General features: G+C 49.0%; 1 protein-coding gene across 1 annotated transcript in view; it reads left to right on the forward strand.

Annotated features, from left to right (window-relative positions):
- The window catches only part of LOC144138912 (uncharacterized), a 121,381-nt gene that overhangs the window by 86,486 nt on the left and 11,151 nt on the right, over positions 1 to 23,744 (forward strand). Inside the window, exons 13-15 of the mRNA XM_077671430.1 lie at positions 18,516 to 18,806; positions 19,622 to 19,722; positions 22,577 to 22,787. Of these exons, the coding sequence (XP_077527556.1) occupies positions 18,516 to 18,806; positions 19,622 to 19,722; positions 22,577 to 22,787 (603 nt within the window). The remainder of the gene's footprint in view (positions 1 to 18,515; positions 18,807 to 19,621; positions 19,723 to 22,576; positions 22,788 to 23,744) is intronic.

A 23,744-nucleotide genomic window follows, 5' to 3' on the forward strand; every position in this document is an offset into this window, starting at 1 on the left:
CGCTGTCTCCTGCGTCTGGCCAATCGTAGCTGTCTTATATACGTTAAATGTGAAGTGAGTGTTCCTGTCAGTTTCTTTTGCATGCCCGGTAGGCTATCTTATTCCATAGAAACAGGGTATCACCCTCTCGTCACTCGAAGGAAATGTTCGTCTTTGACCACCAATGTTCTAGGTATCATTTGATGGTGCTCGAAGCATTAACCCCGAAAGATGAGTGCTCGCAAGGCAAGCATTGCTGTATTCGATTGTGCGGACCTCGCCGGCAAAATTCAATTAGTTGACTTCTCTTTCGCTGCGTGTCTATTCTTTGAGAGTTCGCGGACCGCAAGGTTACTCCAATAAATGTTTCATCATGAAAGCAAACATGCGTCGTCCTTGGTTATGTGACGTCGGGTGGAGTTCCACGTTAGATGCATCCTAATACTTCTTGAAGTCACCTTACCAAGTCTAACTCATGCCAGCCGCCAACGTCAAGGCTTCCAACCTGAATTTAGGCCGCTACCAGATAAAGCGCAGCAAGAAGATGTCACGAGCGGCACCGTGAACAACGCAGTCACGATGACTATCCGTGACAGGACTCACATAGCTCTGCAGCAACCCCAATAGCCCCAATCATTTCACACGTCACTTTCAGAAGGTCTTGAAGGGTGGCTAGAACATATCTAGCAGGCCCGGACCCGTGGGACGACTACGAACCCCTGAAGCAAGTGTTCGTTTGTCTTGATAACTCTGCACTGATGGAGAGTGTGCTCGCATTAGGTTCGAGGACCACGAACCAACAATTGCCACGTGGGAGTAATTGAAGGTATACTTTTAGAAAATGTTACGACTCTGTTGCGCAAAGAACCGGTCGACCAGTTGCCGGAGACACGCCACCAGCACCCTAATAAAAGCATACTCAGGTTCCTTCATAAAATGAACCGACTTTTTCGCCGTGCGAACACAGAATTGTCGGAAGAAAAGCGAGGGGAAAAGCAAGGGGTAAAGCAAGAAGTAAAGCAAAAGCTCCTTGCTTGCTTTGTCCGTAACCCACCTAAGAGGGAGTCCGAATTCACGTTTGAGGCGGCCGCAATAGAAAAGACGTTTGTAATTTGTGTGAGGCAGTGCCACCACCCGATGAATGCACTGGTTTTAGAGACAATCGGTGGCAGGACAATTAACTCCAACGCACTATGCGATACGATCCATAAAATAGTAAGTGAAGAGCTCCGGAAACTTTTCCCAACGATGGCGCTACGGTAAGTCGCCCTTCTGAGCGACGTTACCTACAAAGGTCACCCCGCTTTAGGACCTCTACGCGTTTGTACAACTCCGCACAGCACAAGCTACGGCCACCTCCACAAATTTGCCATAGCTCCGCCCACCTCAAACTCTCCGTCAGGAGGCCTCACCGCACCGCCGTCTACTGTGGCCCGGCCGACCACTTCGGATGAAAGCGTGCTATTACGGTAGACCGAAGTAAAGCGAACCGCCGAGCGTCGTCCTCTGCAGTACAACTGCTGTATTACGACAGTTACCACCACTGGTCTTGCAAACAACTCAGCCTGGCAGGCGTCTCCGCCGACGCACGAAGTACCATGCCAGCCAACGACGAAATCAGATCGAGGAGTGCCGGTCCCAGACCAGCCGAAACCCGCCGCGGTTCTACCGTTTACCATTGCCTTATAAATACCGATGAATGAGACGTGCAGCAATGACAATTTCGCACGTGGAAAGTCCGCGAGACCAAGAAGTTGAAACTAGAAGGACCAGCTTTTGGTGGTTAAGTTGCAGTGAAAGAAAATCAAGGAATGTTCCAAGGGCACGTGACGCTCGAAGATCAAGATTCACAACGTGGCCGCAGACCGACGCTCCAATGTTTTCTTGACTTGACCCCACACACAACAGCCACATGGCGCGACGCTTACCCGACGTAACTAAACCCGCAGTTTACAACGCCACGAACAACAAGACACCGCGTAGCCACCGGCCTTCATTGCGGTACAGCCGTGGTACGATGCCCCGATGAGCCTGAACCTCAAAAAGAACTAGTTTTCATTTACAGCTATCCACCGGCAGCCCTGACGTAGTCCCCCTAATAGACATGGTAGCTGACTATTCAGAGATGAGCGGAGCATTTGCGTGGAAGAATAAAAAATGCGACAAATTTTCACGGTCCGCACATACGCACAGCAGGAGGCAATCTCGTACTGCTCCTGCCCACGTTCTCCTGCGGATAGACTTTTTGAGCGACATTATTACTAATATCAATGTACACGCCAAGTAGATGACTTTCTAATGCAATTGTGCCGTAGAGTGGCAACCAGGCGACAAATAAAGCACTTCATTAAGGATTGCTGATCACCGCGTTAACCTCGCTTTCCGTGCAAGCCTAGTAATAACTGTTTATGGTCAAGATGTTTGTGGTCACTGCCACGACTGTGACCCTCTTCCTCGTGTAAGCTCATTCTACTGAACCATGCATAAAGTGCCTGCGAGAGGAGGCAGTTGTCAATACTCGACTGTCTCCAACCAAATTCGAACGTGATTTCATCCTCGCATTTTTGTTCCCTTTTTCTGTATTCAGGTTCTGTTCCTCACACATATCCAGCATTAGATGTACGTTGTTTGCCGTGTACCTGCCTAGATCTTGAATGTTGCCGTTCATTCCCCCTATAAATACAACTTCCCCTGATCATATCAAATCCTCAATGTGCATTTTAGGCATGCCACCATGTTTTCATTTTGCTCCTTCCTCTCCTTACCAGGCGCTGTTCGACACAGGCCGAAAAGGCTATAAAAGCCCTACTGCTTTTTTTGAAGGACACGGGCCTGTCTGAACGATTGTAGGGACATTACTGTAGTGCAGTGCCCTTAGTTCGCCCATTTTATCAGTGGACCGTATTAGTTTTGTGCATTTTCTGGTTGTGTGCGTTGTTTGTACCGCCTTTCTAGTTGCCTGGTCACGCCTTGTGTTTTTTCTTTCTTTTATTTCTCTCATTTTCTCCTTTAATATGTACCGCTGTCCTTTCTTTCCATTTCATTTCCCGTATCCCCTCCCCCCTGAGTAGGGTAGCCAACCGGACAGTATTCTGGTTAACCTCCCTGCCTTTCCTGTACTATTCCTTACTTCCACAAGTACGGCCCTTCTAAAGACACCTTCCTACACCCTACAATCCGTTTCACCAACACATGCTCTTTAAGGTGTTCTTTCACTCTTTCCCAGTTTTCCCTAGGTAGTATAAGCATACCTACTCATCCGCCTTTTCTCTACCCAAGCGTCCCATTTCAACCTTCCTATACTACCCTCCGATTACCGGCGCTGCTTCCATGTCCCTTAGTGCGTCTCGGTCCCTGCATATACACCGATATTTTCCTCTTTTAGCTGCTTACAAATTTCTATGAATTTTTATTGTTTTCTGCCATTCTCCTGATTTATGTACGAGATCTTCAGTGCTCGCCCCTCTCTTATTTACACGCCGTCCTATTTCTTCTCTTCTACCTGCAACTACCTTTACCGACCTAGCTCTCTGTCTTCGCTCCCCGTTTACTTCCTCCTCCCAAAGGGTTGCGGCCCCCTTGAAATAGTCATTGTTCGCGCCGCGTGACAGCGCCAGATAGCATCTCCCACCTTCCCGCCGAAGTGAACTCCATACTGCAGGAACACCCTCTTCCAGCCCACTTGTTGGATATTAGTGCTTACGTCGACGACTGCGAAATTTATCGCCTTACCTAGTTCTCGTATGTCTCTGTTTAGAGCCATCCTCCCTATCCACATGCACCCCTCTCCTAATATTATTGGGTGCTGTGCTCACGACGACCTGCACATTTTGGCACAGCGTCATAAGCTCGCTCACTCCTTTCTCCTAATGCTTTCGCACTCCCACCCCCGTTTCCTTGCAGAACGTCGCTAGTGTCCCTCCGGCAGTGCTGCCAACTCTAGGGAAATTTCCTTAGATCTGGCGGATTTGGGTCGTCTTTAAGGACAAAGAAAATTTTTTCAATATCTAGGGACTTTTTTGCGTCTACGTGGTCTGATGCTTTCGGTCGTACAATGCTGCCCTTCATTAAATTTTGCATTCATTTTTTACATGAGTCTGCATTTCACTTTCTCGCTGAAGCGCAGATATCTATTTCACATAAATGTGCAGTCAGCAAAGCTATAGCTCCTACAGTTGACAACATCGGTGTAAATATAAAAACATGCCTGATTATTTTTATAAACTTGCTTGCCCGAATATCATATGCACTACGCATCACCTGTGCTCAGTCTATTATTCTTTTAGATGCGAAGCATCTAATGCCCCGGGCTGTGTCCCTCCCTCCCTCGTTGTCGTGGTCGCTGTCCGCCGCCAGCACTCTACTGCGCATGCGCGTCTCTTCAGCCCCGTCAGCGTTTGGCCTGATGTCAACGCAGTCCACTATCAAAAGAAATAGTTAGGCGGCGGCCGGTTTCGATCCCACGACTCTCTGGCCGCAACGGGACTTACGTGGCGCTCTTCCCACTGCGCTACATTTTTTTTCTTTATTGCCAATCTCGGACAGCAACACCAAGTACCAGCTACAATGACGAAAAAAAAATCACAGTAATGCCACCATGCCCCCGAGGGCCGGTGTTGTCATTTAAAATTCCCTAAGCGTAGTTAGTGGTTCAATTTTAGACAACCACTCTGGTGGAGAGTTCTTTGCTGTCTGAACTTCAACAAACTGTGACACACTTTCTCTAAAATTCTGTCTCGTTGGTCGTGCGTCTACATCAAATTTCAGCCAAGCCATGCGCGAAGGCTAAATGCTGTGCAGACCTAACAACATTACACTGTCAAATGGCACACCGTCCTCTCTATCAATGCACAAAAAACGTACGCCGTGTGGGCTAGGTGGAAAATCTTTCTGGAGTGACCGTTGAAGGACATCCCAAAGGAACACTGCGGCCCAACAATGAAGAAAAACATGCTCCGCACTCTCAGGTTGTTTGCAAATAGGACAGTCGGTTCCCCATGGCACTGAGAGCCCCCTTTCTTTCACTCGAATTGCGACTGAAAGTGTACCCCTGTGCAGTTTAAAAAAGAAAGATTTGGCCCCAGGTGACACTTCCATTCACTTCACTCGTTTTAACACATCTTGTCCTGGACCATTGCTGTACAGAGCTCTATACAGTGCCACTGGGAAGACTAAGTCACGTATATCCTTATATAATTTTTTTCTTGTTACATTGGCCAGATATTTCATTGAAAAACGCGTTGCTAAAAATCGGAATGACAAAAAAGTTTTTTTTTAAATATCCATTGACACCACCTGGCATGCAACTTGAAGAAACCACAAATTCTGGCAAAGCACGCATTAACCAAACTTGCATTACAGTGCGTAGAAAAGGTTCCTGTACACCGCGTAGAAACAAAAATCGGTGTACGAGTTGCTGTACAAACAGATGAGTCAGGCCTAATCTGCCCTAGTGGAGTCGCCGAAACCTATTCGTCCTACTGCTCTTCTGCCATGTGGACCACCACACAAAAACAGCAAATACGCAATGTAGCTTCTGAACATTCAAACGCCAAACGCGAACAATGCAGCACTTGCATGACGAACCAAAGCTTTGATACGAAGAAAATATTACAAGTCGTGGCACTCGCGACCACTGACAGCCCAGTTTCTTTCACTTTTTCCGCTTTTTCTTTCAGTGTTTGCACCTGCCCCTGCCAGTAGGGCTCACTGTCGCGATAGTATTCCAGCGGGATCCCAAGTACTTTACTGGTGTTGGTACCCAAGTTACATTGGCAAATATCGCTGGCGTTGATATCCATTCACCGGGCCAGAAACCCTAGGCATTTTGCTCAATTTACCAGACTCCCCGAGACCTCCCCCAATCGCTTCTCCGTTTCCACCAGGAACATCACGCTTTCTTTGTTCGAGCAAACAATAGCAATGTCGTCAGCATAGGCGAGATGTTTGACCTCTGTGTCCTGTAGTTTAAATTCGCTTATTTTACCATTATGAATGATGCTCAGGCACAGCGCTTCAATGTATACACAAAACAATATAGGGCTGAGGGGGCAGCCCTGGCGCACCTAACGCTGCACCTCGATGACCGCTCCCAATTCCTTATTCACTATCAACCGTTTAGTGCAGTTCCGGTACGCCATCGCCAATCCCCGTGCAATGACAGAAGCAAGGTTGACCTGCTCTAAAACATAAAACAGGATCTTGTGGGAGACGCAGTCAAAGGCTTTCTCCAGGTGGAGCTGGAGAATCGCGATGTACGAGCCCATCGCATCGCAACGTTCCAGCACGCACCTCTTCTTGTGGATATTCGTAAATATGTTGCGACCCCTGATGCCTCACGTCTGTGGCGGACCTACACATTTCTGGATTACCATTTCTAACCTTTTCCCCAGAACCTTCATAAATATTTTGTAATCAACGTTTGTTAGCGAGATTGGTCGGTATGATTTAACATCCCGCAGTTTTTGCTTGTCCTCTGTTTTCAGATTAGTATTGTACGGGAGGTAGAAATAAGATGGAGGAAGCGCTTCCATACCGTAGGTTTGATTGTACATGTCGGCAAATACAGCAGATATCAAAGATTTCAGATGTTTATAGAGCACCACACTAAGCCCGTCAGGACCCGGTGGCTTGCCCGAATTCAGGTTTTTGAATGCCCCCTTAACTTCCTCGACCGAGAAGGGTTGTTCAAGCTATTCCTTTGTGTCGTCATCCAAGCCTGGCAACGCACCGACAAAATCTCGCTTGAAGTTTTCTAAATCAATTTGTCTGAATGCGAACACTGCCTTATCGTAATAAAAAAATGCGCGCACCACTTCTTCTTTTTCCGAAGTAACTTAACCGTTTGGTTCAATTTCTTTAATCGTATTCCGCCGGGCTTGCGTCTTTTCTATTCTTAATGTCTCTTTTGTCGGTGCCTCCCCGTTCGTCCAATGTTCCGCGCTCGCGCGTACTAACGTTCCGCGATAGCGGTCTTGATCAATGGCTTCGAGTTTGTGCCTAATCTGCCCCATGTCGTCTTTGAACGTTCCTGGAGTTTAGATGCAAAGCATCTCTTACACTCGGCCTGTCCCTCGTTGACGGGCTTAGTCCGCACTCCTCATTACGCATGCGCAAACTCTCCTCCGTTCTTCTCTCCGACAGCTTTGCGTTCTGCGCTCTCTCCGGCTCATTATCATAACAACAGCTAGCGCGCTTCGCCTACGTTCGCATGTGCTTCGGCGTGCTTGTGCGCGCATGTGTGCGCATGCGCAACTTTCCTCCGCTGTCTCCGCTCCTTCAAGCGCGCACATAAAGCGGTGAGCGCTCGGCGCCCGTTCAGTTAAGCACGCGCTTTCGCTTGACACAGTTGCTCAACTCCGCTTGTCTTTGCTCGCTCTTGGCTTGACGACGACGACTCCGTTGAATCTTCAGATGAAGACGGTCTTTACGTACTTGGAACTCTACGGGTGATTGAGCATAATCTAAGGTTCACTACACTTCAACCACATTTGGGTAACCAACATAACGGAGACGCGAATTGAACCCCGTGCGATGCCTTGCATCACCCCAGGGTTCCCCTCGTGAGAAGGTGGCGGAATTTTTTGTTCACCAGTACAATTAACTGTGTAGGTTCACTCGCATTAGGTTTTCTTGTCTTTTTTCCTCATATTTTATACAGCTAGACCTTTCTAAGGCTTTTATTTTAGCGTCTTGCTTATACATCTCCCACTTCTCCCCGATTTTACCGTTATGGCATTCAGCTATTTCCGTAATTTGTGCCAGTACAAAACCCATGAACATTTCGTCTTGTAACAGCTTTTCATTCAGTCTCCACAGATACCACGATAAAGGTGTGTTCAGTTTTTCCCTACCCAGTCTGCATTTACCCAAACAGTGGTCCGAGAAAGAAATCGGCTGTATATCTTAGCCATGACATTGTTGGAATAAATTTAGCAAAAATAAAACCTATCTAGCCGTGCGTGGCTGCACCCCTGAAAATGTGTGAATCTCACGTATCTCGTACCCTCAAGGCATTCCCCGACATCAATCAAGCCGAATTCGTCTACTATCTCAGCCAGCAAACTATTGCTAGCGTCGCTGTAGGTTGTTTCGCTTGTTTTATCGCGGCTAGACACTACACAGTTAAAATCCCCCAATAACATAAGCCGCCTTTCGGTGTTTAAGTGTTCTTGAGGCTATCAAAATAATCTAACCTGGCTTCCTATGCATTTCGCGCGTACACACAAAAAATTCTGTATTCGACAGAGTTTTACTGGCAATCGCACACAACAAGGCGGCCAGAAAGACATGCAGTGACTGCTTGCATTTATAGGCCCGGCAACTTTTTTACTACCAACACACCACCCGCCGACGTCCCCACAGCGTGACTTACAGAAGTGCAGTAACTCGACGTGAAACGGCGCATCATGCCCTGGGTCTCTTCCTCCCCGTCCACCTTCGCCTCCTGCACTGCTAGCACATGGATGTCCTGATCTATTAAAAGGCGATATACCTGGTTTTGTTTTCTTTTTGCAGCCAAACTCCAGACGTTTAGTGTTGCTACATTCAGAGAACCTTCCATTTCGCGTGCCTCTAAATATTAGAGACCGCCGGCATGGTGCTCGCCCTTTCGCGTCCTGCTTTCGCAAGACGCAACCCTTCTCCGCCGTGAAGACAGGGGGTGGCTGCTGCGTCGACGGCGTTGCTTGTGCCGGTTGCTGCGTTGCCGGCGTTCTAGGCGTCCGCCTCTGGTCACGACATTGGGACACGGTTTCACAGAGGAAGAGCGTCACCCCGGGTTTATTTTCAGCGGCGGCTCCTCCCTGCTGGCCGTGTCCCTATCTTCCTCTCCCTCGTACGTCTTTTCAAGGCCGCGTTTGGCGTTGTTCCCAGCGCTTCTCGCTTGCCCACCTCCATCGTCTCATCCGCGCATGGTTCGGGCTCGACTTCAGCGGCCTGTTGGTTCTTTAAGCCGTCCGTTGTAATCGCAGTAACACAAGCTGCCGCCTCCTCCTGGTTCTTTGGCTCCGCGTCTTGGGACGAACTTGCAGGGGTCACCTCCAACTGTTCAAGGTTTCCCGTGCCTTGTGCTGCTGCTTCCGCCTCGGCCACGTCCATCAAGTGCTCTGAAAACTCTTCTCTACCTGCAGGCCCCGGCACGTGGGTGTAAGTGCAGAAGCATTCCGCGTCTGCATGGCCGAACCAACGGCATTTCGAGCAGCGAAGCACCTTGCAGTCACGGCGAACGTGACCACTCCCTTGGGAGCGCAAACATTGCATGGGCCTGCCTGGCGCCACCAAGAGGGCGAACTCGCCTGCGACCCTGATTTGATCTGGCAAATCTTCCACCGTCAACGTGGCCTTGAGCTTAAGCGTTACCGCCCGCGTCGTGGACCCCTTGTCCTGCATTCCAATGACGCGCCATCTTTCCTTGTTGACTTAAATGACCTTGCCATAAGAATCAAGGGCGGTACTCACATCCTCGACTTCATCGCCGTGCAGCAGCCAGTGGAGCTTAAGCCTCACCTGCTGGTCCTGCGGATCCACGACGAGGCACCGGCGCCCTTCAATTCCTGCTCGCCGGCCGCCAGCATCTTCTATGTAGCCTCGGCACTTTTGAAGGTCACCGCCCACACGTGGTTGATCTGGTACGCCCCCAACGCTATCACGTCGGAGAGCATACCAACACGTGCAAGCGTGTCTCTGAAGTCCTCGACGCAGAACGGTCTGGCTTTCACACCCCCTTAAGAAACACAGTATTCAACACGATACGCCCTGTCGGCAGTTGGGGCAAAATAGCTTGGTACACGTCATCGCTGTTCACTTCAATCCTGTTACCGCGGCCAGACTGGGCCGCGAACGCCACTCCAAGGGAGCTTATGATTCGGCGTCAGCACGCTTCGATGGCTGGAAGGGGAATCATCATCATCATCATCATCACCAGCCTGTCTACGCCCACTGCAGGGCAAAGGCCTCTCCCATTATTCTCCAATTACCTCGGTCCTGTGCCAACTGTGACCAATTTATCCCCGCAAACTTCTTGATCTCATCTGCCCATCTAACTTTCTGCCGCCCCCTGCAGCGCTTGCCTTGTCTAGGGATCCACTCTGTTACTCTTAATGACCAGCGGTTATCTTGCCTTCGCATTACATGCCCTGCCCAAGTCCATTTCTTCTTCTTAATTTCTACTAATATGTCTTTAACAACAGTTTGCTCCCTGACCCACTCCGCTCTCTTCTTGTCCCTTAATGTTACACCTATCATTTTCCGCTCCATTGCCCGCTGAGTCGTTTTCAATTTAAGTTGAACCCTCTTAGTGAGCCTCCAAGTTTCTGCCCCGTAGGTGAGTACCGGTAAGATGCAGCTGTCATACACTTTCTTCTTCAACGACAATGGTAGGCTGCTATTCATTATCTGATAATGTCTGCCATATGCACCCCACCCCATTCTGATCCTTCTAATTATCTCTGCGTCATGGTTGGGATCTGGGGTCACAACTTGGCCTAAGTATATTGTCACGGTATAAACAAAACTACTAGCGGGATGGTTTATTTATACAGGCGAACTTGTGCCCTCAAGCAAGCTGCGGACGTCTAGCCTTGGCCGCACTCTCGAGCTCCTCTTCCTTCTCTTCTTCTCCGGGTCCCTTTCTTCGTCGTCGTCGTCTCCACAAGTTATCAGCGGCTATCCCCCAAGTTGGGTATGTGGAGAAACAAGAGCGGTTGGTGAATGCCTGCCCAGGGCATGGCGTCAAAGTTCAAACTCATTACCAGCCGTGGCATTGCCCCCCCTCCTGGATGGCATCGACCCGATGCCACTCGTTCAAAACAAGAGGATAATCATAACCACTGGGTTACAACGTCAGCATGCGCCGGGGATGCCAACGCGCACGAACCGTCATCACCTTGTCATCGGGCGTGATACGGTTTCAGGCGTACGACATGTACAACGTCTGGGCAAGGTTGTCGCCTTGGAGAGGAAAACGCGTTTCCTTCTGGAACCACGACGTAGGTAACGTCCGATAGACGCGACAGAACCTTATAAGGCCTGAAGTAACGCCGCAGTAGCTTCTCTGAAAGGCCGCGACGGCGAACGGGTGTCCATACCCATACGAGATCGCCGGGTCGGTACTCCACATCGCGACGTCCGGTATTGTACCGTCGGGTATCAGTTTCTTGCTGTGTGCGGATTCGAAAGCGGGCCAGCTGGCGAGCCTCTTCAGCTCTCTGCGTCAGGTTTTCGATATTGTCGTTGGTTATTGCACCGTTGTCAACAGGCAGCATTGCGTCTAACGTCGTAGTGACCTCGCGACCGTACACAAGTTCAAACGGAGTGAAGCGAGTAGTTTCCTGCACAGCCGTATTGTAAGCGAAGGTGGCGTAGGGAAGAATTTCGTCCCAGGTCTTGTGGTGAAGATCAATGTACATAGACAGCATATCTGCCAATGTTCGGTTTAGTCGCTCCGTCAAACCGTTTGTTTGGGGATGGTAAGCGGTACTTTTCCGATGAGCGCTGTGCGTCAACCGGAGGACGTCCTGCACTAAGTCTGCGGTGAATGCTGTGCCGCGGTCTGTTATAATAACAGCAGGCGCGCCATGTCGGAGAACGATGTTGTAGAGAAAAAATTTGGCCACCTCTGCAGCAGTTGCACGTGGAAGCGATGCCGTCTCAGCGTACCGCGTCAAATAATCCGTAGCAACAATAATCCACTTGTTCCCCGATGACGACCTCGGGAATGGGCCAAGTAGATCCATCCCAATTTGGCGAAATGGTGCGTCCGGCGGATCCAGCGGATGTAGTAGTCCTGCGGGTTTGACGGTTGGTGCCTTGCGTCGCTGGCAGTCACGGCAGGTCTTCACATACTGCTGCACTGAGGTTAGTAGTTTGGGCCAGTAGTATTTCTGATGGATTCTTGCAAACGTGCGGCTGACTCCTAGGTGCCCAGCGGTTGGTTCATCATGGCAGGCCTGTAAAATTTCAGTTCGTAAAGCTGACGGAATGACGAGGAGAAACTTCTCCTTGCTATGGTCGTAATTCCTTTTGTACAGTACGTCGTCTAGTAGGCAATAAGAATTTAGTCCCCGAAGAAAGGCACGTGGAGCCTTGGTAACGTTTCCGCGAAGGTATTCAATGAGTGGTCGCAATTCTGCGTCGGCCAATTGATGTGCTGCCATATCCGCAGTATGAACGACTCCGATGAACGGATATTCCTCGTCGGCGTCGGACGATCCGGCCGGAAGCGGTGCTCGGGACAAGCAGTCAGCGTCACAGTGTTTCTTACCCGATTTGTATACGACCGTGATGTCGTATTCTTGTAGCCGTAAGCTCCATCGAGCAAGCCGTCCGGACGGGTCTTTGAGGTTTGCGAGCCAGCAGAGGGAATGGTGGTCGCTAACAGCACGGAACGGCCTACCGTACAAGTACGGGCGGAACTTGCTGATAGCCCACACTACTGCTAGGCATTCTTTTTCTGTCGCGGAATAGTTACTTTCCGCTTTGGAAAGGGCGCGGCTAGCGTATGCTATCACTTTTTCTACACCGTTCTGCCACTGTACGAGGATGGCACCGATGCCAACGTTGCTGGCGTCAGTACGAATTTCAGTGTCCGAAGCGTCGTCGAAGTGAGCCAGCACGGGTGCAGTTTGCAAGCGCTCACGGAGTGTGTCAAACGCATTCTGCTGTTCCTCACTCCATTCGAAGGCTACGCTATCTTTCATAAGTCGCGTGAGGGGCTCCGCTATGTGAGAAAGCCTTCCACAAAGCGTCTGTAGTATGCGCAAAGTCCCAAGAAGCGTCTGACAGCCTTCTTATCACTGGGTCGAGGAAACGAGGCTACAGCAGTCGTTTTTTCGGGGTCTGGTCGAACGCCATTAGCACTCACAACATGGCCCAGAAATTTAAGCTCTTGAAAACCAAGGTGACATTTCTCCGGCTTGATAGTTAACTGCGCTGCACGAATAGCTTCCAGGACACTTTTCAGGCGGGACAAATGCTCTGCGAACGTGCGAGAAAACACAACCACGTCATCCAAATACACGAGGCACGTCTGCCATTTGAGTCCAGCCAGAACAGTGTCCATCATGCGCTGGAACGTAGCCGGCGCAGAGTATAGGCCGAAGGGAAGGACCTTGAATTCGTACAGGCCGTCCGGTGTCACGAACGCCGTCTTCTCGCGATCTCGCTCGTCGACTTCGATCTGCCAATAGCCAGATTTCAGGTCCAATGAAGAAAAGAATTTAGCATCACGCAGGCGGTCTAATGTGTCATCAATTCTGGGCAGGGGATAGACGTCTCGCTTTGTAACGCTGTTCAATCTGCGGTAATCAACACAGAAACGGAGGGTGTTGTCCTTTTTCCTTACCAGCACGACAGGTGAGGCCCATGCGCTTCTCGACGGTTGGATAACATCATCTGCCAGCATCTCTTCCACTTGCGTCTTGATTGCCTCCCGCTCCTTAGGCGACACTGTACGGGTGCTGCCGCACAGGCCTGGCGGACTCGTCCGTAATTATTCGGTGCTTCGCGACCGGCGTACGGCGCACTTTAGATGTCGTGGCAAAGCAATCGGAGAATTCGCGCACAAGGCGTATTAAAGCATCCTTCTCTGTGGTAGAGAGTTTCTGGTCGATTTCCACGGGTATGTGTATGTCAGCGGTCGGGGACTCATCCGAAGGTGTCCCCAATGTGGTTAAATTGGTCACTTCGCCGACTTCCTCGATGAATGCAACAGTGGTACCTTTCGAGAGGTGGCGACGCTCATTTGTGAAGTTGGTAAGCAAGACGGGTGTGCACCCATTCTGAAGGTGTACAAACCCTCTTGCAATACAGATACCCTTGTCCAGTAGCAACCGGATATTCCGTTCGGCTATACCTTCGTAGTCGGCGAATGCGTCACTTCTAACGTCGACAAGTACGCTTGTGCGGGCGGGAAGCGTTACGTTGTCGTCGACAATGCGAAGGGCCGTGTCATGTCGGTCGGTGATGCTTTCGGCTATAGCTTTCTTTGTGGAGAAGGTGATTGTGGACTTCGGTAAGTCAATAACGGCCCCATACGAGTTGAGAAAGTCCATGCCCAGTATCAAATCCCTCGAACAATCGGGAAGTACTACGAAGGTGCCGATGTACGTGAAGCCGCGGATCTCGACCCGCGCAGTGCATATACCGGCAGGTGTAAGTAGATGACCCCCAGCTGTGCGAATTTGTAGGCCTGTCCAAGGGGTGATAACTTTCTTAAGTGAAATCGCTAGAGCCTTGCTAATAACGGAGTAATCTGCACCCGTGTCGGCCAACGCAGTCGTCGGAAAGTCGTCGATTCGTACAAGTAGGTCGCAGGAAGCCGGTTGGGTGGTGCAGATTTTGTTGTCACTGGGCGTCTCGTCGTTGGTATCCGGTCGCTCCCGTCGTCGTCGTCGCAATGGAGGATCTTCGAGCGATTCGTCATCAGCGGCCTCACCTCCAGGGGTCGCTGACTTCAGTTTTCCCGGCTTTCGGGGCTGCACGATAGGCGGTTGGTGGAGTTGGGCGCGAAGCGAGGACTGAAGGAGCGGCGTCGGTTCGGGGACGGTGAACGGGACTCAGAGCGTCGGTGGGGGAACATGTCGTGACGTTCGGCGAGGTATCTTGCTATCTCAGGCGGACGTTCTCCGTTTCGTGGACGCGGTGCATTGAGTGCGAACCTACGCAAACCGGCCTGGCGGTATGGGCACGCGCGATACACGTGACCAGCCTCCCCGCAGTGGAAGCAAAGGGGTGTGCGGTCAGGGGTGCGCCAGATATCACTTTTCCGGGAGTTTCTCTCTTCTGAGTACAGCACGGCGGGACGTGGCGCGGCGGGACGCGGCATGAAGTTTACGGCGGTTGGTTGCGGTTCAACGGTGGCGATAGTAGGCGGAGGATAGTAGTGGGACTGACGCAGGGTCTCTGCATACGTAGATCTGGGCAGCGCTGGCCGTGCACACTGGTCAGCTGGTTCGGGAACCTGCACAGCCCTCCTGATTTCGTCCCTAACGAGCTCAGTAACTGACACAGTGGGACGGCGCACCTCACCATGAAGCACTGCCTGCAGCTCCTCCCGGACTATCCTCCTGACCAGTTCACAAAGGCCGTCGACGTTGCCTTCCAGCGCTGTCAGAACGTTCGTACCAGAGACGGCAGTTTCCCGGCGGCTATACTGCCGTGCCCTTTGTTGAAGCGCCCTCTCTATCGCGGTGGCCTCTTCAACAAATTCGGGGACTGTTTTTGGAGGACCCCTCATCAGTCCGGCGAAGATCTCTTGCTTCACGCCGCGCATCAAATGCCGCAACTTCTTGTCCTCGGGCATGGATGGATCTGCGCGCCGAAATAAGCTAACCATGTCTTCGACGTACATGGCAACGCTCTCATTCGGACGTTGGTTCCTCGCCTGCAGCGCAATCTCAGCCTTTTCTTTGCGGTCCATGCTCACATAGGTAGCGAGTAGCCGCTGGCGAAAAGCCTCCCAGGAGGTCATTGCAGCTTCGTTGTTCTCAAACCAGGTACGCGCGGATTCTTCCAGAGCATAGTAGGCATTGTGAAGCTTACGCTGCTCATTCCAACCGTTGAATCTGGCGACACGTTCAAACTGGTCGAGCCAGTCCTCCGCATCTTCGAAAGGTTCGCCATAAAAGGACTTCGGCACCCGTTGCTGCTGGACCACGTACCCAAGTGTCATGGGAGTCTCAGGCGGGACCGGTGCGCTGTTGTCCCGTCCCGTCATCCTGGCTCTGCGATCTGGAAGCAGCCCGTACTCCACCGGCAGACCAAGTAGACGGCGGCTGGTCCTCTCGTGAACAGGCGTGATCGGGGTGTCCTGGAGCTTACTCGAAGCCCTTGATGAACCGGGTATCATGTACCCAGCACCTCCACCACTTCTGTCACGGTATAAACAAAACTACTAGCGGGATGGTTTATTTATACAGGCGAACTTGTGCCCTCAAGCAAGCTGCGGACGTCTAGCCTTGGCCGCACTCTCGAGCTCCTCTTCCTTCTCTTCTTCTCCGGGTCCCTTTCTTCGTCGTCGTCGTCTCCACAAGTTATCAGCGGCTATCCCCCAAGTTGGGTATGTGGAGAAACAAGAGAAACAAGAAACAAGAGAAACAAGAGAAACAAGAAACAGTTTGCTCCCTGACCCACTCCGCTCTCTTCTTGTCCCTTAATGTTACACCTATCATTTTCCGCTCCATTGCCCGCTGAGTCGTTTTCAATTTAAGTTGAACCCTCTTAGTGAGCCTCCAAGTTTCTGCCCCGTAGGTGAGTACCGGTAAGATGCAGCTGTCATACACTTTCTTCTTCAACGACAATGGTAGGCTGCTATTCATTATCTGATAATGTCTGCCATATGCACCCCACCCCATTCTGATCCTTCTAATTATCTCTGCGTCATGGTTGGGATCTGGGGTCACAACTTGGCCTAAGTATATATATTCGCTTACCACTTCCACTGCCTCGCCATCTATCTCAAACTGCTGTGCTGTCCCGAGTACCGGCCACAACCTGACATGAATACGCCAACTAACCCTCGGCCCTCAGTTCCTCGGGAAGGGGAATGCTGCGCTACAAAGCGAGACGGTAGCATGTGCTACGAACGCACCTTATGTCCTTCACTCATTCAAAATATGTCAAGAAGCTACTAATACAACAAAGGCACGCGAAGCTGAACATCAACGGAAACGAAAACGACGAACTGAAAACTAATGGGAACTTCAGTCAACCTCATGGCTGCTTCGCATACTACCCAGGCTTCGCCTACGGGAAAGTGGTGTAATTTTATGCTTCTGTGTCGCCTAATGCGCACTTTTTTATATACTTGCGTGCTATTACAAGTGCACTGTTTCGTAGTGCAAAATGTTTGTGTCAAATGTTGTGTAGGGCAAGATTTTCTGTTTTCTTGACAAATAACCAAATGAAAACAACTTGAGGTCGTGTGTACTTCAATAATAGTATTGGGCGCTGTGCGGCATTCCTGCGATAGCGCTTCGCCATCGCTCGGGCGATCGCTGTCATGTGGCTGCATCAGCCAGTGAATGGGACTAGCGATTGCGAATTCCCGTCGCATCGTTCGTCGCATCGCTCACAAAAATTGCTCCCATGTGGTCACTGCTAAGCACATTATCTGAGAGAAAACATTTATTAACCGCATTCAGCAAAAATATAGATAAATCTCGGGAATTTATTCATCCGAACGAGGGGAAAAGTGATTGATTGATTGTAGGTTTTAACGCGCCGACGCAACGCAGGCGATGAGGCGCGCCGTAGTGGAGGGCTCCGGATTAATTTTGACCACCTGGGGATCTTTATCGTGCGCCGAAATCTCGTACACACGGGCGTTTTTGCTTTTCGCCTCCATCAGAAAAGCGGCCGCCGCGGCCGGGAAAAGTGGTTTCGCTTGTTGTCAGCACTGCCCTCGGGCTATAACCATGAGGTTCTGCCCTCGCATTTTCTGCCACATCTTGTCCTTCGCCTTTTTCAAATCTACCCTGACCGTCTGTCCCAAGAACACACCAACCTGCAGCCTCTCCAACCTCCTCACCCGTCATCTAATCGCCCCCTCGTGGTAATGCATCTTCGAATCGTATGCCACGTTCACCATGCGCCCATATCCTTTCTTTTACCTCCCCGCCGCCGTGGCCACCTGCCTGCTCCGGCTGCGTCTGAGTCAGCGTGACCTCCTTATCGCTCGGACCCTTTGTTACGGCTACCCTCCATTGGTATGGCCGCATAGGTACTCCATCAGGACTAGCGCTGCGCAGTCCGCCATTGTTTTCCTTGACGCCAAGCACACTCAGCGCGCTTTTGTTGCTGCGTACGCCATTCTTGGCGGTAATGGCGTCCCTCGTCTCTAGGTCACCCTCCATCTGTGCTACCTTTTGTTCGAGCGCCTCCCGCTGCCTCCGCTCACTTTTAAGCTCCTATTGTAACTCTCCAACGTGCACCCGGAGCGGCTGCTTTTCTGCCTCGAGCCGGTCGTGGCGCGAGGCGAGCACAAACACTCTGCACATACAGTCCTGTCCGTCCGCCTCCATGACCTACTCGAACCTCGTATCTTCAAGCGGGTATTCGCGCTCCTACCACATGCACACCGCACCAGGCTTCTTCTCTTGGTGGCAGTGTACTTCACTTGCACAGGCATACCCAACTATAACCTATGAACTGCTCCGTTTTCCCACGCAGTCCACGTTACTCTCAAAGGAAAGCCACAAGTAACAACCCCTTGTCAGATTTGGTTCGTTCGTTTCCCTACGCTAACTACTCCTGCTCCTTTCCACCTAACCCAAATGACTAAACTTGTTTTCTCTGACACATTACCAATCTTAAAACGGAAAAACAAAATTCAAACACTTATCCGCTTTTGTTGTCGGTGTCGCAGCTGCGCTCCGCACGTCCGTATTATCGTCCGGCGTCCACCTCACTGCGAGCTTGCAAAACTACAGCTCGTGTTGAAAAACATCAGCCCTGTTTTTTTGGCTCATGTGTCTGATATATTTTGTGTCACCATTCAGCCTAATTCATCCTCTTCTCTTTTTTGTCTTGTATTACAGTAATCTATACACCATCAATCTTAACATTATCTTCTGACACAACCTCTATCTACTTGGAATGGAGATTCCCGCACCACGAACAATGGCTACGCCTTGGCCTCCTGTTTCAAGTTCGGACCTACGATAAGAAGTTTTTTCGCCTCATTACAACGGCTGAGACGGCACTCACGATCACTAACCTCACTTCGGGCACGGAATACACGATCGAGTTGCGGCCTTTCTTGGAAGTGGCCCCGGATAAGCAGAAATACGGCTACCCGGCCAGAGCCGTTGTAAGCACGTGGCCACTAGGTAAGCAACATTTTTTTAGAGAATGCCCATGCCTCGGCGATTTTCAGCAAGAGTGAATTCTGGGTATGTTGTAGGTAATTCGTATAAAGCTCTCGATATCAAAAGAACGAGATGAACTTCAGCTCAATATACATAGGTTTTCCTCCACTTATAGGTTTATCTCATCACAAAACGCCTTCATTACACCTCCGAACACGGGCGTAGTTTCGGGAATTTACTGCGTGAGCGGCAATACTACATATAAAGAATCATTAAAAACAACAAAAAACCTAATTCGGTCAATGCGAGTGCAAACAGCTTCCAGTTTGCCTGGTTGGCCTTGGGCGAGTTGTTTTTTAGGAAAACCAGCCTTCCTTGAAGCTCGCAAATGGGGTGACACAGACTGAGGTGTTACAAATTCCAGTTTGTTGATTGCTATTAAGAGTTAAATACTGCCTAAAATAGTCGGCGTTACTATTCTGGTTGCAGTACTTTGCAATTGTTGTTTTAAAGAGGGCGCTTTCTAACGACTAAAATAACGTCATTCAGGAATAAACAGTGTTAAGTTCGGTGTCGTATATGAATGAGCTACTAAAATGTCATCATGCCTTAGAAATTTAAATAATGTAGTACCTTCTTGGAGCACGTACACTTATCCGAGATTTGCCGTTCAAGTTTGATTTCACAATTAGAAGCAAGGTGCGTTAGTTTTTTCGCACACTCGAGGAACAAGGTTTGGCTTGTGTTTAAAACCGCAGTGTCTACTAAACACAACTGCTTCCCTTGAGTTCTTTTACAAACCGACGAGCCAGTCAAAATTCCCCCTTCTTTTTCAGTTCCTCTGGCCCCGACATTATCAGCCAAGCGGTTCAAAACGGCGCTTACTGTACTTGCTCTCTCGTGGAGTTTTTCCAACAGTACTATCCTGCATGTGGAGGTAAGCTTCTGTTTTCAGTCAAAACCTACTGTGAAGTTTTGAGCAAAGCTTTACAAATCTCGGTCAGGAGTTTCACCGTCTCCCGCCATTTGACCTTTATTTGGCCGCAGCTCCGCCACACCCCTATTGCAGCGCATCAGGTGTCCCGCCCAGCCCGATTTCAGTGCTGCGCGCAATATACCGTTTTCAGCAGTTCTGCTCAAGCAAACTGCCGCCTAGCTCATACGTAGCCGACATTCCCTTCTGCTTCGCTCACCCGTAGCTGCTAGCACACGCATGCGGCGCTGGGTCGTCTCGGTCTACGCGACTCGTCTCGCGCCCGCCAAAGAGGAACCCCGCGTTCAACATGAATAAAAGCGTGGCGGGGCCTCCTTCTGTGAGCTTTGCACGGGACCGAATAGCGTTAAGCCGAGCTCGTCAAGTGCCATCTTCCCACTTGGCGGATATGGCTCGGCGAGCTGCTGTCCTAGAGGAAGCGAAATGCCAAACAAGCAACGCTGGCGTCGCACACTAGGGAAAAGTGAGCGTTTCGGTGATGCGTTCGCCCTGAATGAAAGCGAGGCCGGGCCTTCTTCTGTAAACGTTGCACGGAAACGAATGGCTTTGAGCGAGCTTGGCCAGCGGCTATTGAACATTCCGCTTGTGCCCAACGATGCGTGTCTATCCGAGACTAATCACAGAATGTCTAGCAAATGACCAAGCCGTCATAACTGGCCTAAGAATGATTGTATATCTGAGTATATTAAACGCAAAAAAAATGGTTCACCAAATGAAACTAACCCTTAAACAGGGTAAACTAAGCTCTCGCTTTGCGTATCCAGGGTTAGACACGCTAAGCTGTAGTGATTTCTTGTTATTTATTGCTGAATCAATTGACGAAACTCACGGTGTTGTGCAGTTTTACCAGAAGAGGTTTTTTAGGTAGTGCTATTTTTGCAGGTCCCCTCTTCTCGTAATATGAAGAGAACTGTCTCAAGGCTTTACCTTTCAGCGTATACAGTCTTCCTTGCGTTGTTCCAAACAAAAAAGAAATGTTTCACACACCAACTACCAGAAGCCCGCAAGAGCGAGATCAGTTTGCCCGAGTAGTATATATTTTACATCCGCTTATAGTTGCTTCTCATCTGAGGTCACGTTTCTGGAAATCAGTGTATACAATAGAGCTCATATAATTCATTTAGCGTTTTTGTGGTGAATGTGGTATTTATTTGAAAAGAAGCTGGATTTAGTGAGACCAATTTGTTGCCGATTGCCTTCTCTGCTGATAATTCGGCTTCCCAATCGTTGAATATGGTGCTAGGGTGATTTGTTAATTTGCATTTTGACAGATGATTTTACATTTTTAAGACCCCCGACTGTCCGTCTGGTCACAAATTTACCTTGAGAAAGCAATTTTGCGTTTTTCCACCTTTCCTGTATGTTCAATTTACTTGGACTAGAACTTTAGTCTCAAATACCTGTATTTTTTACGTATTATGGCAGTTGTCATCTTCTAAGTGTGAATGCTCAGAAACATGAATGGGGAGGATACAATCTCGTTAAGCATTTTAAAACCACAAATGTTTATCGCAATCTTTATTAATAGGTTACGAGTATTTCTATCGCAATATCTGCTAGTACCCTGCTGTTGTATCGTTACGTGCCCCTTATCCATTGAGCACCCATGCTTCGCGGAGAGTTTTAAGATTTACTTATTCTTTCGACTTGTTTATTTAGCATTTAGAGGCACTGAACTTGAAACAACTTTTCGTAAAAACACTGAAGATGTGTTACGATGTTTTGTTGTGCTTGCGAGTTTTCGTTTTCCCTCGTGCGGGGATTTGCTTATCGCGAAGTTGCAGTGAGCACCTGGCTTGCTTCAATTTCGAAGCTTATAACGGTGTTGAGCTATATGTCTATTTCGGGTGCCCCGTCATGAGTTTTGATGTCCACAGGTATACATTGTGCGTGTCCAATGTAAATTTTGGCGGTATGATTATTTTTTTGCAACACGTCGCCGAGATACGAAAAACTGCTGACATGTAGCAGCTCATAATTATTCGCAAGAAATCTAGTTAGAATGTTTTAGAACAGGTGTAAGAACTGACCTGATTTGTGCAAAACTGTACGTACTTCTGAGGTACGCTAAGTTGTCTTGTCTTCACCAAGCAAAAGTGCAAGGATACCACCTCGTCCGGATTTGGCAAACACCTCGAGCTACCGCTATTCCGTTCATTATTTACGGCTTATTTATTCTTCAGGCGTTTTGATAAAAGAAATCCCGCTGGTTTTCTAAACATGTTGCGGAAATTGGTAAGTTTGTTGAACATACGAAATATCTCAATTGCTTTAGCCTTATAATTTCCTAATATTAATAGCAATTACATAAAATGTAGTTACAAATACGCTGGCAAAGCATTGTTTTACATGTTAATGCTGAAACCAAGTTGGGGAACGAAAAGGATTTATTTAGATAACCAATCATAATCTGCAGTTCTCAGTAAAGACACTGCTCTTAAACGCATTCATAAAAATGTGAAAGAAGAAAGCCTTGGAAACGTGAAAGTGACTTGAACTGAGTCACCATAGATGAACCTTGTGAGGTTTTCTGAGGCACAACTCGGGGCACAAATACGTGTATAAACGATCAACTCTGGTTTACTAACGAGGAAAAGGCTGCCGTGACATTATATTTCAAGAATGATTAGGTATGCAGCAACTGGTGCTTTTTATTAAACGTTGATCCTTTCAGACACATCCGAGCTGGGCATAAACGATAAGTGGACCTCGTAAGTCACAATGTGCACTCGCAAACCCTGCGAGTTGAGATACGGCGTGAAGTGTTCAACACCGGCTACCTATTTTATCCCTACAGGTATCTACGAACAGCTCCGACTTCGTAAACTGCGAAGACCTACCGTCCTGCGATGTAGTAAGGCTGCAGAGCTCGAACGCGTCATTCAAAGCTGGCTTCCTCAAAATATCCGGGCTAAATCCTTACGAAGCCTACGCCGTCGATCTGCGAGGGTGCAACGAACATGGGTGCGGTAATTCAACCAGAGTCCACCTTCCTGCGGGCGTCTCAGGTATCACTCTTTCCACTAAACAGGTTTGGAGGGCCCGATACAAGATATTGCCTAACGGGAATTCATTAAATATAGATCTTCGGATACTTTTAAAGGTGTTTTGGGTGTTTCGAGAAACATATTGAGTAGCAAAATACCAATGGTACCTCTAGGGGCAGTGAAGACCACATCTTTAGAGCGCAATAATTTCAAAGATCTACCAGAGTGTAGTTTTCTTTGAAATGTTCGCTTGATAATTTTAAGCTTTATTGAAACATTGCAATTTTTGGGTGACTCATGCCCGTGAACCACTGAAAATTGCCTGGTCCGGACGACATCCCGCCGATGGCAATAACAAACAGCTGCTAGCCATGTCAGTATTTTCTTCGGCAGGTCTCGTGCTTTCAGCTACGCCGATAGCCGCTACTAGGATTTTTGGTGTGGTTTCAATTAAGCTAAGTATGAAAGCAATTTGTAATTTGAGATGCAGTAGGCATAATAGTTCGAGGGCATCTTCTGATAAGTTTGCCCAGAAAACGAGAGTCATTCACCGAGCTGCCGGATCGAGGTTCATAACTAATACGACGAGTTTCGTGCTTCGCAAAAGACCACTTGTGCAGTTCAATACAAAAATGTGAAATTCAAAGTATTTCTTTCCTAATAACTAAAACTAGAATCCTGCAATCACATAAAAATACTGTTCAGTCGTTGTTATAAACCCACAAGGTCGAAATCTAGCTCAGGCCTTGCAATATTGGTGGAAAATAAACACATAAATATACCCATACAAATAAACGGCAACGTTTTCAGCCGAAAAACTAGCACCATACAGAAAGATGGTTGCTATTGTACCAGTGACTCACAATTTTTTTTAGCATCAAAAATTACGGGAACCATGTATGTACTTGAACTTTGGGTAAGACAATTGCATCTTTGATGCCTAGAGAATAACGAGCCAGTAAAGGACATTTAGTAGGC

The sequence above is a fragment of the Haemaphysalis longicornis genome, unplaced genomic scaffold, assembly GCF_048455015.1.
Source record: "Haemaphysalis longicornis isolate Haplotype H1 unplaced genomic scaffold, Haemaphysalis longicornis Haplotype H1 scaffold_5, whole genome shotgun sequence".
Taxonomy (NCBI): Eukaryota; Metazoa; Arthropoda; class Arachnida; order Ixodida; family Ixodidae; genus Haemaphysalis; species Haemaphysalis longicornis.